Source organism: Plecotus auritus (genome assembly GCF_963455305.1).
Source record: "Plecotus auritus genome assembly, chromosome: 3".
Classification (NCBI taxonomy): Eukaryota; Metazoa; Chordata; class Mammalia; order Chiroptera; family Vespertilionidae; genus Plecotus; species Plecotus auritus.
In genome coordinates this window covers 146824561-146843142 of record NC_137772.1, presented here as the reverse complement: position 1 = coordinate 146843142, position 18582 = coordinate 146824561, and the positions used below count along the sequence as shown (strand labels likewise).

The 18582-nt window shown below is 35.4% G+C and overlaps 1 protein-coding gene across 2 annotated transcripts in view; it reads right to left on the bottom strand.

Moving 5' to 3' along the window:
• Window positions 1-18582, bottom strand: part of CCDC59 (coiled-coil domain containing 59) — a 37379-nt gene that overhangs the window by 13604 nt on the left and 5193 nt on the right. Inside the window, exon 4 of one of the 2 annotated variants that reach the window (XM_080660486.1) lies at window positions 16842-17809. The exons of the other annotated variant lie outside the window; for it this stretch is intronic. Coding sequence (XP_080516612.1) covers window positions 17648-17809 — 162 coding nt within the window. The 3' untranslated portion in view covers window positions 16842-17647. Of the gene's footprint in view, window positions 1-16841; window positions 17810-18582 lie in introns of those variants that run through there. 2 annotated transcript variants of the gene reach the window in all.

Below are 18582 nucleotides of genomic sequence, written 5' to 3'. Positions count from 1 at the left end.
TTGTTTAGGTTGTGACGGCCCTAGGCTATTATTAGTATAGATAATATAATAATATAATATAATATAATATAATATAATATAATATAATATAATATAATATAATAATATAAAAGTTTAGATTAACTATAAAATGTGAGAATAAAGCATACCCATTGGTCTCCTATCTGTATTGTAGTAACGTGTTAATATAAAGTGCTGATTGTTGTGTTATGTGTGTTACTTGCAAATTAAATGTAGGCCAAATTCATGGATTCTGTTTGTCATTTTAAGATATCATTTTATAATAATTTACTTTTAAGAATAAAATATAATAAAGAATTACCTTTTATGAGACCTCTATGAGAAAAAGTAATATCTAAATAAATTATGCACATGGTTTCCCATTCCTCAATTTATTTATCCAATTTTCCTTCTGGAGCTCATTTACTTTAAACCAAAAATGGAAGACATATTCTTTGAAGGAGAATCTGTACTACAGGATAAAACAGACAACTCTTTCAGGATATTCAATATATCTCACCATGTTAAACATCTTTTAATTGCTAGAAAAAAACATATCTTGGCATTTTGAGCCTTAATAAAGCATTATAGAATAGAGCATTCATGAAACAAAACGAGGCTAGATAGAAACATCACTTTTCCTTTCTTTTCTAAACTCCATAAGGCATTGTTCAGGCCAGACAGCCTTTGGTTCAAAGAGGACATATCTATTAGAAAGAAAAATAAAATATCATATATTCTAAGAAAAGGATTAATTAAAAGATGGGACAATAGCTGCACTTTTCTGTTACTCTAAAATGAATCAACACATTGTTAACAGTTCCTACTGTGCATAGGAGGAAAAAAAATCAGACAATAAATATGCATAGTCCAGGTCACCAGTCTCCCTATAACCTTTGTCCATCAAATACATTTTTAGTTCTTCAACTTGAGTTTCCATTTTTTTGTTTGTGTCTTTTTTTGAAGGCATGAGGCAGTTAAAATTCCAAAATGTCATTTCAAGACCTAATATTAATTGCTTTAAAAAATTATTTTCTGAAAGCATATTTCTTTTCTGGAAGATCTAGAAAAAATGGAACCATTCTAGAGAACTGAAAGATTCTCAAAATATACTACAATATCTCAGGATATTATTGAAAAGCAATGTGGTAATTATTACACTTCATATTTTTTGGAGCCTAAAGCCAATTCCAAGAAGTTATATTTTTTCTATCTCTCATTTGCATGAACTACCATTTCAAATTAACTAGGAAAATAAAATATCTTTACTTTAAAAAATAGTGGGAATTATTATAGTCTTATGATGATAATATAATAGAAACTTTCATCTTTCAATAAACCTATGTTTGATTTGGTTAGAAAATAATCATATTTTTTTACTCTCCAAACTAAAAAATATATAATACTATTTTTCTACATTTTCTTTCTATGAAAACTGATTGTGTGATATTTGAGAGGTTTTTCTAAGCCAAAAAAAATATGTTGCAACATCTACCTGACATACATTTATGGTAATAGCTAATAGGCTAAAGCAGTGGTCAGCAAACCGCGGCTCGCCAGCCACATGAGGCTCGCGAGTCGCGGTTTGCCGCTCTGTTGGCTAATGAGTTTGCTGACCACTGGAAAGCTTCCTAAATATTTACTTTAACATAAAATGTGATGTGAATTTCTGTATAGATATTTTACATAAAACAGAAATTTGTAAAGAAAATTTAATTGAAAAATGTTTAAAGATTTGTATACACAGATTTTATTATATTGTTTTTTCTTTTAGGATAGTTATAATCTAAAAGTCAGTAATTTTCTGTTAATTAAAACATTATGGCTCAACATTATAATAAAATATTATTCAACTATAAATTATTAAAACATTGGCTTATCAGACTAATGATGCTTGCAATATAGTAAGTGGAATATAAAACACTGTACTGGGAAGATGAATACCAGTGCATTGATAGTTCATAATTCTACATAACTTTTCTCTCTTAAAATTCTACATTTAAGGTAGTGCTCTGTCCCCAGATCTCTCTTTTGCTTCAACGGTGTTTGGATGAAACAGACCGGGGATGCCCCTTCTTCCAGCCTCTAACCACCCTCCAAACCCTTTTCCAGTCATCACCTTCGGAACCACCTTAGCCATCCATCCTCAGCCTCTGAGACCAGCCAACATCACTTTTTGACCTTAACTCCTTATGGTTGAACATCCATGAGCCCCCAAATTAGTCAGAACTATTCCACCAAGGTGGAGGCTGCCATCAATCGCCTGGCCAACCTGAATCTGCCGGCCTCCTACACTTACCTCTCTCTGGGCTTCTATTTCAACCAAGACGATGTGGCAGTGGAGGACGTGGGCCACTTCTTCCTGGGGTTGGCAGAGAAGAGGTGAGAGGGCACTGAGCATCTCTTAAAGATACAAAACCAGCACCGTGGCCGCATTCTCTTCCAGGATATGCTGAAGCCTTCCCAAGATGAGTGGGATAAAACTCAGGACGCCATGGAAGCCACCATGGCATTGGAGAGGAACATGAACCAGGATCCACCTGCCCTGGGTTCTACCTGTGCAGACCCTCAGGCTCTGTGACTTCGGGAGAACGATTTCCTGGATGAGGAGGTGAAACTCATCAAGAAGATGGGCAACACCTGACTAACTTCCACAGGGTGGCTGGCCCCCAGGCCAGGCTGGACCAGTATCACTTCAAAAGGATCACCCTCAGGCATGACTAGGAGCCTCTGTGGCCCAGAGGCCTTTGAGGGGCACCTCTGCATTCCCCTGATGTCTGGCTTTTGCCTGAGCTTTCCCCCAAAACCACTAGCCTTCCTTTTAACCAACCTGGAGCCCTCTCTCATGCATTGGACCAAATGAAAATAATAAAACTTTTTGCAATAAAAAAAAAAAAAAAAAATATCTGCATTTTCATCTGACTCTAATATTTAGGGAAAATGCAATACTCATATACATATACACTTTTAAATGTACTGTTACTCAGCCTATTTTTTAGCAGAATTAGTACTGTATAAAAATGTATTGGCCACCAGGTAGCTGAGAGAACTATTTTGTGTATTCGTTTGATACTAGAAAATAAAAAAAAAAGAAGTTTAACAATTCTTTAGTTAACATTTCTTTGGAAACAAATTATATGTTAGTTTAATAACTTTCAAATACCTTTTTTGCTTATTTTCATAATTTTAAAATGATTTACTGGCTTACAAAAAGTTTCATCAAATAAGTAAAGAATATCATTTCTATTTGGGAATCAAGGTGTTTGAATCAACAGGGGTACTAATTAAAAAATTTTATACAAAAAAAACAAATTTTGAGAAGTTTAATTTGGGTGAATACTATTCTATGTATGAAATGTATGAATCCTGTCTTGCAAATCAATTCATTTACTAAATATAGGTAAGGGATTATATTACAAAGAATGATAATTTTCTCAAGTGTGAATGGCAGCAATAATAGTATTTATCAAAGGATTGTTAGGAGATTAAATGAAGTAATGTATGTAAAGGTCTTAGTACAGTATTGCACAATATTAATATTACTATATTCATTATAATCATCATCATATTATTATTCAACCATTCATAGGGTTGAGTATAATCATAGAGTTCATTGGGGATTAAATAATACTTATAAATCTTAGCACAGTGTCACATTATTATAATAATAATAAAAATAGTAATTAATTTCTGACATATGTTCAGCATCATATTAATATCTACTGGTTTCTCTAACATGTACCTCTTTAATGACCTCAATTAATGGTTTGCTATTAATTGACCTCAAAATAATATTTCTACTTCAGGTGGAAATATCTGGTAATTATGAGAGGAAAAGAAAGTATTTAACTTTTAGCAAAGTAGTTCTAAAAGTCCAACATATCTGAGTGCTTAGCTTATATAGATATAAAAATACATTTTAAAATCTACGTTTGAAAATGGGCTTTAAGTGAAATTATATTTTTATTTTCAAGTGATATTAACATTAGCCTATTTAAAGAAGCCTGTGCAATTAAATTTGAATGACAATAAAATTTAATTCATATCATATGATTAAAATCATATCTTTTTAAGTAACAAAAGTGTTAAAAGTTTTCAGAGAAAAATAAAGAAGAATGGGTAATTTAAATATTGGAAGGTTTTATTTGTAAGACATCTAGAACTCTTGTCATTTGAGAAATTTTTTCTAGTCCCCTAACATTTGTAATTGTCATTATTAATTGACATTAATAATTTCCTTTTTAAAATGACGCTCATATCTCCAGGTACCCATCTAACATTCCATATTTGATATTTTGTAGTCAGTGGAAAAGGAAGAAGGAATGGGAAAAACATTTAAAACCATATTAAATGTTTACATGGAAATTAATCCCATTTATACTACATGTAAGCTGTGTGACTTTGCAAAATGACTTACCATCTCTGCTCCAGTATTCCTATCAGTAAAATGAGCCTGTGACATTATTATAGTCAGTGACAAATAATCCTGTATAATTTTACTTTGGCAATGTAAAAATATTATTAAATATTACTGATACCGAACATAAAGTAATTAATATCTAAAATATTACAAGCAAATAATTCCAGACAGGCGATTGCAAGTGCTTCCTATTGAAAACACATATGCTTTTTTATGCCTTTATCATTTTTTAGTTTTAATTTTTTTCTTACAGCACAAATTTTGTCAACGACTCAACCAAATCTATTCAAGATTAATTTACTGTGAAACTTTGGTTAACTGGCCATATTTCATTGCAAACAAGATGATTAAATGTGTAACAACTGAAGGAAAAAAATGGAATACATGATAGTAAAATAATAATAGCTAACGCATATGAGTACTTACTATGTGCCAGTTACCATTCTAAGTGTTTTGCATGAAAAAACTTATTTATCTACTTAAATTACCCTATGATGTACATATTATTTCAGGTCTATGACTTTTGCCTACAATTTGAAAGCAAATGTTTCTGAAAATTTTGTGTGTTTTTCTCGCACAAGCAGAAATCTGATAAGAATTGAAATGAACATATTTATATTCTTAAATTATCCTTTATTTTGAATAATTAATTTTGCTGCAGGAATTTTAATATGGTTCTTGAGACTCTCCTGTGACTGTTAAATAAATATATAATGTTTGCACTAAATTACCTATTTAAAATTCAAAACATTCTGAATTTGAAATAGCCTTGGACCCAAAGGTTTCAGAAAATAAGTTGTAAACCTATATTATTATGCTCATTTTATCTTTTAAAAAATCTTTATTGTTGAAAGATTACGTATGTCTCCTTTTTCCCCCCATTGATCCCTTCTAGCTTGCCCCCACCTCCCACCCCAGGCCTTCACCACCCTATTGTCTATGTCCATGGGTTATGCATAGATGCATACAAGTTCTTTGACTGATCTCTTCCCACCCACCCCCACCTTCCCTCTGAGATTCAACAGTCTGTTCCATGCCTCTATGTCTCTGAATATATTTTGTTCATCAGTTTGTTTTGTTCATCGTGGAATCTATTATGCTTATTTTACTGATAGGTAAACTGGGGCACAGAGACAGAAAGTCATTTTGCAAAGTCACACAGCTTATAAGTAGTAGAAATGTGAGTAATTTCCATGCAAACATTTAATATGATTTTAAATGTTTTTCCTATTCCTTCTTTTCTGCTGACTCCAAATCTCAAATGTAGAATGTTTATGAGTGTCATTAAAAAAAAGAAAACTTGAAAAGCTTACTGTTCCCAATACTGCTAGCTAAAAAATGATTTGTATTTTTTTAAAAATATTTTTATTGATTTCAGAGAGGAAGGGAGAGGGGAAAGAGAGATAGAATCATCAATGATGAGAGAGAATCATTGATCGGCTGCCTCCTGCACACCCCCCACTGGGGGTCTAGACTGCAACCCAGGCATGTGCCCCTGACTAGAATCAAACCAAATCAAACCCAGGACCTGTCACTCTGCAGGCCGACGCTCTGTCCACCAAGCCAAGCCAGCTAGGGCTCATTTGTATTTTAGGAAGACCATATTGGTTGATCCAGATGAGTCAGTTGAGACTGGAACATTATTTATTTGAATGTATGTATGTCATGGTTACTCCAAAAGAGTGCCAAGTGCAGTGCCAGCATGTACTGTCAAAAAAAGTGTAAATTACGATATAATAATCAGTCTGAAATCTGTAATTACAGAGCAAGCAAAGTTTTCAAAGAGCTTAAATATATCTGTCTTGATTGAAATTTTACAGATGGAATGTCTAGAGTTATTCATATAGCAGCTTGGGTGAATGTTAGGAAATTGAGTTTCTGTTTCTAGCAAAGAAACCAAATTGTTGTGTGACCTTAAATAAATAATTGAGCAGTATTTAATTTCATATGTTCCCATTTCTAAATTATATTTACAATTCTGTTTTCATGAAATCCATATGAAGTAAATGTTCGTGAGCACAGGAAGGCCTAAAAGTGTATGACTACTATTTCAATGTCTAATCTGGAAGCATTTTGTCCCATTTTCACAGTATCGGGAGACAAACTCAAAAACGTCAGCTGCAGTGTGTCCCAAGATAGGACCTTTAAGCTAGTTTTCAAATTCTTTAACAACTTCTTTCAAAATGACAAAACAATAATAATTTTATAATCATTTCTCCAAACATAGATTCCATCCTTAGTCAAATTAAGAATGTGTAAGTTAATAATTAAAGCTTATTTTTCCTATTACACTCTACATAAATTATTAATGTTTCCCAATTTCAGTAATTATTGGACAGCAGAATACTGCAAACTGGATGAAAGAAGGTGAAGAGATCAGCCAAAAAACATATATGCATAACCCATAGACACAGACAACAATGTGGGGATGGCCAGAGGGAAGTAGGTGGGGGCTGGGTGGAGGCAGGCAAAGCTGGGATGGGGACTATCTGTAACAGTGTCAACAATAAAAATGAAGACAATAAACAAACAAGCTCTTAAACTAGCTTAATTAAGAGAAAAGAACAATTCTCTCCTTTCCCACTGGATCAGTGGCTTCTGATTTCTAGAACAGTACATATTCCACAATTCATAAAACCTCTAGGAATACCGAAGAGTTGTTGTCCTGACTTATGGGAATGGCTCACTTATTAGGCCACTAATGTGAAAACATTTCTATCAAATCAAAGAATATGGATAAGGCTTTAGAGTTGATGATAGAGTATATACCCTGTAAAGAATATGCAGTTTTCCAGAGTTATAAATTCTGATAGTTCATATTGCAGATTACATCTCAAAAAAATGTTAAAGGGCTAGAATGGGTTGCTGTATGTTGTAAGCCCTCGTCTCTGATTTTTTATTAACTTTCTAATTAAAGTATTCCAAAAATAAAGTTGCTTGGAAATGGAGGTAAGAATTTAATAAACAATTTTAGCTGCAATTTATCACTTTTTACTAAAGGAAACAGCTTTTGTGAATGTTTACAATAGAAGATGATACATTGATACTACACCAAATTGTATATTGATTAGAACAAAAGAAATCTGGACCACTCTTCTCATTATGCAAGCATACAATGCAAGTCATACAAATACTATGCTAATATTTTAAATGAATTCAGATTTTAATCTACATCAAAATCTACTGCCATGGTAATTAACTCAAGGAGAATTTTTGGAAGACTTTCTCATAAGGATGGCAGGAGTGAGTGGATGATATTGCAAATCCACTTTCTTCACTGATGTGAACAGACCATTTGAGGGCTACTTAGGTGTAAATCCAAGAAACAACATTTTTCAACCCAAGTCATCTCCTTCTACTAGTTGCCTTATTTCTGTTATATTAATATTATATACTAGAGTCCCTATGCATGAAATTCGTGCAAGAGTAGGCCTTCGCAGGCCTGACGTCGTCTGGAAGGTCATCCAGAAGGTCGTCCGGAAGGACATCCAGTCGGTCATTCCACTGTTCTGATATTCGGCTTAATTAGGACAGACTGGGTAAAGTGTCTTTTAGTGCTCATTTTAAGATTATATCATCTAAGCACCTCTGCTTTTTGTGTGATTTCACCAATTTAGGATTATGGCATTTGGCTGCCTCTGCTTTGTAGGTGGTGTGCCTGAGAAGTCAATTAGTACCTTCCTGTGGTTATGCCTGTATCCCAGGGGATAAGGTTGGCCATAAGCAATTTGGTCTACTTTGCATAGAATCATCATTTGAGTGTCATTGTATATCAGAGGTTCAGTGATAGAGCTAGCTCAGTGAGATAATGATTTTCTTAAATCTTTATTACTATACTGCATTACTACATTGAGGACCAGAGCAATCACAGGTGCCTGTGCACAATAACAGGAGTTACAAAGAATTGGCAGCATGGAGATATTCATGGTATCAGAAGAGTAGTTTCCATATACTCAATCATTTTTGCATTTAATGCTATTGGCAATGCACAGGCTGTCACAAGGTATTGTGAATATACCATGAACTGAGTATGGTTAAATTAAACTATGCTGCCAGAAAACAATAATCTCATGACAGCTGGGTTAAATCACCAAAGAATATTAGAACAATAATTACAAAAAATGTTCTTTAAAGAAATTATGCTCTATCTTATTTTGCCAATCTTAGGCAAGGGCTGTATATCTACTGTAATCTCCTTGGTTCAGAGTTTCGGGGCAAAGTGACTACTTCTTGAAATTGTCTGCTTCTGAAGACCTTTCTGACTCAGCTTCAGTTTAAGGTCTTGAGAGGAAAACCTCTGATTTGGGTTGGTAGTTTGTTTGCACTGAGACACATAGCCTATAAAAGAAATATAAATGGTGTCCCAGTAATGTTATAAAGTAATTCCATGTTGATATGTGTTATGGGTTGAATTGTATTTTACATATATATATATATATATATATATATATATATATATATATATATATATGTATATATATATACTAATCCCCAGGACCTCAGAATGTGACTTTACTGTGACTTTACTTGGAGATAGGGTCTTTACAGCAGTGATCAAGTTAAAATGAGGTAATTAGGGTGATTAGTAATACAATATAACTGTAGTCTTATAAAAAGGAAAATTTGGACACGGAGACACTCACACAGGGCGACCACCATAAAAAGACAGGAGGTATGCTATCACAAATCAAGAACTACCAGAGCCAGAAGGTAGACATGGAACAGATCTTTCCCTCGTGCCTTCTGAGGAAGCATTGCCCTTCCTTGATTATAGACTTCTAGCCTCTAGCCAATTCTGTCTTTCAGAAGGCTGATCAGATTGCTGGGTCAACCATAGCCAGCTTACATTGTGACAATTATCCATCTGAAGGTTTGGTGGGGAGAGATGTCATCTTAGAAGCATCACCTATAACTGGGATGGTAAAAGCTGCTCATTTAGCATGTAGCATGCACGGCACTGCTGTTGGCTTTTGGCCTGCCTATGTGCTCCTACCTTAATAACCATGGTTCCCTTGCGAGTCTGAAATAGCTTTCACTAAGTCCCTGGTATCTTTCCCACTATTAGTCACAATATCTGAAGTCACAAATCCTTTAGCTTACATAACATTTCAAGTCATGAACAATACTGAAAGCATATCTATCATCTTTTTATCTCTTGTATTTTTGCCACAGTACAGGTTTCATTCAGTCAGAACTATTAATTCTGTTACCTGGGAAGATCAAATATTGTATAATGGGTCTGCTTTAATGGCTAAATTTTCAGTATTACAACAAAAGAGAATGCCTTTGTAATTTTAAAAATAAAATCCATCTATAAACCATAGTGAATCAAAATTGACTAAAAGGATGCCTATCAGACCTGGGCACACTTTCCTGAGTCACTGCTATAGTCACATGTTTCCAATTCATCCAGAAGAGGGAATCAAGTTGCAAGAGTAAGGTTTGACCTATGTTAAATAATGATATGTAAAAGAGATAATAAAAGGATTTCATAAATGTAAAAGTTGCTGATAGAGAAATCTTGAGCATTGCCTAAAAGTACACAAGGCTTCACAGTAGGTACAAATCATAGTGAAAAGCAAACACAGTATTGATAGAAGCTTCAACCAGTTTGGCAACCACTGCCACATCCTGCAAACATATAAAATATTCCTGTTACCAAACCGGGAGTTATGCAAATAGAGGCAATCAACAGGTTCCAGTGAGTTAAAACTCCTAATGTATCATTTTGTCTTTCCTGAACAAAAGAGAGAAGAGTTGACAAAGTAGGAGATTGTTGAAGGGAAGCATTCAAAGAAAAGAAAGCTTCTTTCATGTTGCATCCCATGGAAGAGGCTCCCTAAATACCCTACTTTTAAAATATATATATACTGCCCTGGTCGGCATGGTTCTATGGTTAGTGTTGGCCCATGCACTGAAGGTCTCGGGTTTGATTCCCAGCCCTGTGAGAGAGGCAACCAATCTCCCTCTCTCTCTCTCTCTCTCTCTCTCTCTCTCTCTCTCTCTCTCCCTCTCTCACCTCCCTTCCTTCCACTCTCTCTAAAAACAAAAAAATCAATGGAAAAAATATTCTTGGGGTGAAATTAACATATATATTTTTTCCTATACATACATACCTATGATAAAGTTTCATTTATAAACGTATGGTTGCCTTAATAAACTCATGAGAATATTTAGCTTTTTAAAAATTAGGTATTTATTGCTTACAATAACCAGTCAATCCTAAAAATATTTTCATTGTCTTTTAGTTTAGGGCCTTGGCAAAATCGAATCATCTCTGCTCTGGTGGAGATCAGAAAACCTCCGTGTGCTGACAGATCGTGATGCAAATTATTTGTAGTTTCTTAACAAAATAATAGCTTTTCTCTAGATGGCTTGTAACCCTTTTAGCTCATCTTGAAAAAAGATACAATAGCCTCTCCCACCCATTCCACCCCCCCCATGCCCCAGCTTTTCCTGGGTGGATATGTACTAAGACCCCGCAGTGGATGCCTGAAAAGGTAGATATTACTGAACCCTATATAAGTTTTTCTTATACATACATATCAATTACAAAGTTTAATTTATAAATTAGGCACAGTAAGAAATTAATAACAACAAAATAGAACAGTTATGACGTGCACTGACCACCAGGGGGCAGACACTCAATGCACAGGCATGGAAACATAGAACAGATTGATGAATTTCAGAGGGAAGGGGAAGGGGGGGGGCAGGAAGAGATTAACCAAAGATCTTATATGCATACTAGAGGCCTGGTGCACCATTCATGCACCCGTGGGGTCCCTCAGCCTGGCCTGCGGATATCGGGCCAAAACTGGCTCTCTGACATCCCCTGAGGGGTCCCGAGTTACAAGAGGCCACAGGCCAGGCCGAGGGACCGAACTGGTGCAGGAATTCGTGCACCGGGCCTCTAGTATTTTAATAAACGTAAAATGTGATCTCTCTCTCTCAAAATATCATATTGTACCATACTCACCCTTCTTTACCTGATGTGAAATGATCAAATGCCAAACCTATTCCTGAAGCTTTGCAGCCACTCCTACTTGCTATAAATAGCTTGGTGTCACTCGTTTGAGGAAATCCCTTGCTGAAGTCCTCACATAGGCTCAGTGCTTACTGGGGGGAACATGTTGCAGTGAATCGAAATGCTTTTTCTGTTCATGTCTTCTACCCACAAATTTAATGCCTTTTCCGTCTGAACTAAGCACTTCTCATGCACCGTGGCTGTAACTTTTGCAGTTTGAGGTGCAACAGCAAAACTAACACGAACTTACTTTTCCTTCACAAATTTACAGGTAGAAGATTCATTCTTACCGCAGATTTTAGCAACATCAGCATACTGTTTTCCCCTTTACTTATTAAGTTGAAAACTTACCTTCCACTTAAAGGACATACTTTACAGCTTCTGGACATATGGGAATAGCCATCATCACTACTCTTGAACTTTAGGGCCATTATTAAGTAAAGTAAAGGTTGAACACCAGCACTGCCATATCAGGACAGCCGATTTGATAATGTAGGCGGCTACTATGTGACAAATGGGCTGGAGGATACTCAGTGAGGAAACACTGGACAACGGGATGATTCAGTCCCTCGGGGAGAGAGGGGGATTGAGCAGGACTCACCAGATTTCATCATGCTACTCAGAAAAGCGTGCACTCTAAAATGTATTTCTGGAATTTTCCATTTAATGTTATTTTGGACTGCAGTTGACCACAAGTAACTAAAACTGTGGGAAGCAAAACTGCAGATAAGGGGGACAGCTGTATATAAAGTCTCCTTGTGAACTACTTATGCAATATAGTATCGTTGGGGGGCACAGCAACAAATCATCTACATATTGTATGAGGATGTCCTTCAGGAAAATCAAGTCCTTTTGTTTAGATTGACTTGTTGAGGTTGAAATATGAGGGGGATTCTGTAAATCCCTGAAGTATAACTATCTATATATGCTGTTAGTTCCACAAAATAGCAAATATTAACTACCTTTATCTATATGTCTACTAAGAAATACTGCATATGAATTGCTCACTGTGAAATTTACTTTTTTTTTTTTTAGGGGATAAAGGACAGGGCAAATCTGTGTTTGAAACTACCAGGAATCTAGGGATCACAATTCTATTGCTCAGTTTGAGATCTGGAACGAATAGGGGTACCCTTTTCTGATAAGCTTCTTATGTGGAAGTATTACAAGAATTGATATACAGTCTATTCTAATAAAGACCCAGTAATGGTTTTATTCCTGAGATTTCTCCAGGTTTGAGTAGATATTGGGATAACCTCGGTGGGGAGTGGGGGATGAGGTAATAAGGATTCATTTGAACCTTAGTAGATCGGTTCCAAACATTCTACTCATGTCAGTAGAATCTGCAGCCCAGTGAGTAGAAGGAATCTGATCTCACATTGCATCAGGAGAGGACAGTACTTTCAAAAGAACTGCTATAATTTGGGTTGCTCTGATGTGGCGCCTTCTGGAAAGTATTAAACTTCACAATGCTGTTACAGAGCAAGTCTCAATTAACTTAGCTGGAGCAAAGATACACAATTGAAATTGATAAAAGTTACAAGACCAGTGAGATCATGTCTTTTGGACATATATTCCCCAAGTATTTTATTAGTACGCTAGGGAACAGATGGAGGAGATGAAGTGGTGAGATTTCAGGTTGAAAATTTAGCATCTGCACACACTAGACATTGGAAGGCCTGAGCTACAAATAGATATAAAGTCACATCTGCACCCATTAGAAATTGGAAGACATGCCCTATAAATAGATATAATTTGATTTCATAGGTTCCTTTCTCAGTTTTAGCAGGTAGCCATTTTTTCAGTACCCAATCTCTTTACCGATGTCACATTTCCTAAAAAGTTAAATATGTACCTCCCATATGATGGAACCATTCCATTCCTAAGTATTTATCCAAGAGAATTAAGACCTACATACAAATGTTCATAGTAGCTTTATTTGTAAGAGCCCCCATCTGGAAACAATCCCAATCAATAGGTGAATGGATAAACAACTGCTGGTATATCCACATAATGGAACACTCAGCAATAAACAGGAACAAACTATTCATAAATGCAACAACATGGATGAATCTCAAAATAATTGTGCTGACTGAAAGAAGCCAGGCCAAAAAATAAATAAGAGTACATGGTATATTATTTCAATTTTATAAAATTTTTGAAAATATCATCTATAGTAACAGAAAGCAGATCGGTGGGTGCCCGGGACCAGTTTGAGAGCCCCTAAGATGTTTAATTACTAAGGGCCTTGAGGAAACTTTTGGATATGATGGTAATGAATTTGTGATTATAGAGGTGGTTTCATCATTATATACATGTACCCAAACTCACCAGATTATACTCTTTAAATATGGTCAATCTTTTATACCTCAATAAATCCACTTGTAAAAACCTGGGTCACTAGGCCCATGACATGCGCATCTCTGATGCAGGACTCTCTATCGATTCCATGGGTGATTCAATCAGGTGTTCTCCATGGGAATTGTCCAAATACAGAAAGATACCAAAATATTTTAGTATAAGTATTTCCCCTTATTCAAACTCCTAGGGGGAAAATTAACCTCTATATATAAAATACCTTTCAAGTTAGTATTCAAAGGCCAAAATACCAAAACCCAGAATCAAATTCTCTTGCCCTCATAAGGTAAAAGTCCAATGAAATTAAAGTCTTTCCCAGTTTATTTTGTTCACTCACAACCAGAAATGTTCTTAATGGCCTAGATGGATTTTTATAGCAGCTGCGGCCTGTGTGTCTTTCTTGGGAATAGATGTGAATCATTCAGCTCCTTCAAAGTTAAATTAACTCCACATTAAGTCTATGGTGTGTCTCAATTTTTAAAAGGTCCAAAGAATAGAACACCCAAATTCATCATAACACTTGCCTAACCTCTACAAAATTTAACAAGCAGTAATCCTGAACAAAATTATGTTCCCAGAAAATTGCCAAAGGCAATACATAGCAGAAACCCTATCGTAGAAACTCATGAATCTGTAGGAAGGATAGCTGTCAAGGGCTTTCCTCCTTGGAATGCCAATCAGTATATGCCAGAGTCCATGACCTGCACACTAAAACTAAATTGGAAACAATTTCTTATCAAGAAGTTAAATTTGCTCTAGCTGGTTTGGCTCAGTGGATAGAGCATTGGCCTGCGGACTGAAGGGTCCCAGGTTCGATTCCGGTCAGGGGCACATGCCTGGGTTGCGGGCTCAATCCCTAGTAGAGACGTGCAGGAGGCAGCTGATCAATGATTCTCATCATTGATGTTTCTATCTTTCTCTCCCGCTCTGAAATCAATAAAAATATATTTTTTAAAAAGAAGTTAAATTTATCACCATGCATTTAGCCTGGCAAACTATCTTCTCAGTGTCATTTGAGACACTAATGCTATCTTGCAAAGGATAGATAAACAGTGATGCAGTACCAATCACAATCTCTCTAGGATATTTAAAATCTCTTTATAGTCAAAATTTCCTGTTTTACATTGCATTTTAACGACTGGCATGAGCAATTTAAACTTGAACTTCTCTAGAAATCCATATGGCATAAAAGTCTTCTGCCTTGACATTTAAAGTAGCAAATATTGATAGTCATTAAGGTTTAGCACATCTACAGTATTTTTTTTTTTCTGACATTAAATCCTTTACTCAAATGAGTTGCTTTCCCATGTCCCTGCAGCCTCTAATGAATTAAAATGTAGGTCAAGGTCAAGCCTGCACCCTGAAAGCTGCCTAACCATGCCAATGCCTGTTAATGCCAGCAAAGCCAGGGCAGCTCACCAAATCTCATCTTAGCTGGCACTGGCTGCAGCCATCCAGGAAGCCAGCATATGTGTGAGCCACAGTGACACGTTCTGTGACTTTGCTGAAGCTTGTGTCTCCACACTCCCACGCCCCAACCCTGCTTCTTTGTTGAGGTCTGTGCACTTCTCTGCTTAAGGCCCAGTATTTCACCCTGTCTCCAGAATAACTAATTTTCTGTGGACAAAGCTACCTTACATTTCATGTTAAAACCCCATGTGCCCTAAGGCTGAAACCTTCTTGCCAAAACCGCAGCAATTAAAAGCCTATTGCAATAATAAAAATAAAATTAATGGCCCAGTATAAGCGTCTACAAACTGCCAAGATCAAAACTCCCTGAATACACATTAAAGTCTGAAACAAGCTCTGGCCACCCAATACTTCTCCACTTGTATATTGTGTTCCCTCAAATTTCATTCCTGCTTTACTTCTCACTGTACTCGAGTATACATCACAAATTGGGAGGTTTAGATGTTTCCTTCTACAAAACACGAGGTCTCTGCCCTGCTCTGCCTCCATCTCCATCCCCTCCTACCCATCAATACAGCCTGTTCTTTACCATTTTCAGTATAAAAGTAGTAATCAAGAGTACACGCACTGTACAGACAGGCCAGGTCCTCCTCCCAAACTTAAGTCACTACCTCCCTGGGCAGAAAAGTAGACACCATGTTAGGCTGAGGGTGCCCCTCCATAAGGAAGGAAACAACAGGAATGGGAAGTTGAGTGTGATTCCCCAATCAGTAATAATATACATGTAACATAACTACTCTTTAGACTTTTAAATTCACCATAAGTTTTGTTCCCTTCATGCTGTCACCTCTAATTCTCTTCTCATTCTGGAAGGCTTTTCTCACATGCCATCTCATCCATGAAACTTTCCCTGATGTCTTCAATGAGATGAAACCTCTCTTTTGAGGCCTGGGTCCAATGCTTTGCAAAGTATGGTCTAAAGACCAACCACAACAGGATGTCTTAATAGTTGTTAAAATATGCATTACTGAGCGCATCAATGCTATCCATCTCTTGGGGTAGGGCCCTCGAATGTGCATTGTGAGCTCTCTAGGAGATTCTCTGGTGCACTTAAGTCTGAGTCTTTGTTTTGCACCTGATCATTACTGATTACATATGTCCTATAACCTTACTTGGCATTGCTCTATAAGATCCTTGGAGAATCTTTTTTTTTTTCTAATGAGTAACTCAACCTGGACCTTGCATATATAACAACTGCTCAACAACAAACTTGTTAAAATGAACTTAATTTTTACTCTCAAAAGGACTAGATCTCCTATGTTTTGTCCTACCCTGATAAAGTGTCTAGAAGTAAAACACAAGCAAAATCATTATAAAGGAATTAAAATATCTTACTCTGCTTCATAATGTACTTCTTCATTAACATAGCCAAATGTAGGTTTTCTAAGTTATTTTAAATGCAATATTATGCACTGAAAATTTCTAAGCATTGTTTTTCACTGCAATAAAAGATCGCCTTTCCTTAGTAAGTTGCTTCCTCAGCATCTATTACACTTTTAAATGTGAGCAGTAGAATGCAAGGACTCCTCAAACCTTAATGCAATTTCAGGCTGTATTTCTTATTATTTTATAGACTTTATTATGTAGTTTTACAAATATCATTTAAAATAATGACAATGAAGGCTTTCTCATTTTGCAGAGATTGCAAGGAGGCAGGAGGAGCAGTATTTCAGCACTGTGTCTCAGTTCACAAGTATACACAGAGATAACAAAGTAATGTTCCAGTGACAATGTCTTACACAATAACATGATCTGGAAAGCTTAATTATTGGTGTGACACTGCCAAGTTCCCAAGATCTTACACTAATAAGCTATGTATTTCCACTTTGGGAATGTTTATAAATATCAGGCTTTCTGTGCTTTCACACCAAACTCTGCTTTATGAATGCCCCATAGTTAAATGGTGGGGACAGAAGATATCGTGCACCGTGCTCTCAGGTTTCTAGAAAGCCCACTCCCCTATAGCATGTGCTTAGTCTAAAAATAAATAAATAAAAAGTCCAAGGAGAATCACTGCCTCCATTATTAAAATGAATTTTAAAACCATAACAGTTGTTTACTAAATTGAAAATTTTCATTGAAATGCTCCATTGAAAGCTCTGCTCCATTTTAAAAACATTTTTATTTCATGTGAATTTATGTGGTACAAAAGTACTGTCACCCAAATAGCAGGTTCTTTCAGTCATTCAAGCCACCCTTCTTTCAGGGGCAAATAAATAGAAAGCAAATGACATTATGCAGAGTATATGTAGAAAATTTTCCTTTATATAAATGAACAAAAATATTTGGACATTTTATATTTATACATTACATATACAAAAGAACTCAATAGGCAGCAGGTATTTTAACCCTTGATTTAATATAAAGTGTCTGATTTAATTGTTTTCTTGTATTTTTTTTAGAAGATACTCCATCTGTAAATTTAAGTTTGGTTGGCCCTTTTTAGTCTTTTTGCTCAATATTTTAAACATTTCCATTTTCTTCTTTTTGTAGAGTCTTTGAGCTTCTTCTCTCTCTTGTTTTCTCCTCTCAAATTCCTGAAATTAACATATGTAATTTTCATTAGTAACAAACAGTAAATATAGTTCCAAAATTGTGTTGAAACAGGTATCACCATGCTAAAACTTTAGGTCTGTCTCTTTTATTTTCAAAATATTAAGTGTCTCTTTTATTTTCAAATGTTGAATGTTAAGGCAAAGAGTATGCACTATAATACATGCTATTACATAAAGTTATTAAATAATTTTAATTATCTGTATGCAAATAAAGTCAGAGCACAGAAGGCATATTTATGAAATGATTTCATCATTTAACTAGACCCATTGAAGAGTTAAAAGTGACTTTATCTAGTCATGTAACACTAAAACCTTCATTTCCAGAATATCTCATATTCTTTTTAATTTGCCACCTGACAGATTTAATTCCAGAAAAATGTTTGGCTACATACCATATATGTGTAAAACACTGTGCTAGGCATTATGATTTTTAACCATTTAAGAATGATCATGCTCATTTCATTTGCTAAGAGAAAGACTCAAGTTCATTTGAGTCTAAGGAAAATGATTGCGTTATATAGTGTATAGATCCAAAAAGCACTATTTAAAATGCACTATTACATTTACTAAATCAAATATAAAAGTTAAACAAAAGTTCTTTAATAATGCAATATATGGACTGTTTTTCAATTTCCCCTGTAACACATATAGCCCCCAAATGACACAGCCTTAAATTTGTATGGTCACTCATATTTAACCAAGTACTTTCACATACATCATAGTACATTTCATTCTTTAAAAGTGTTATCTAGGTT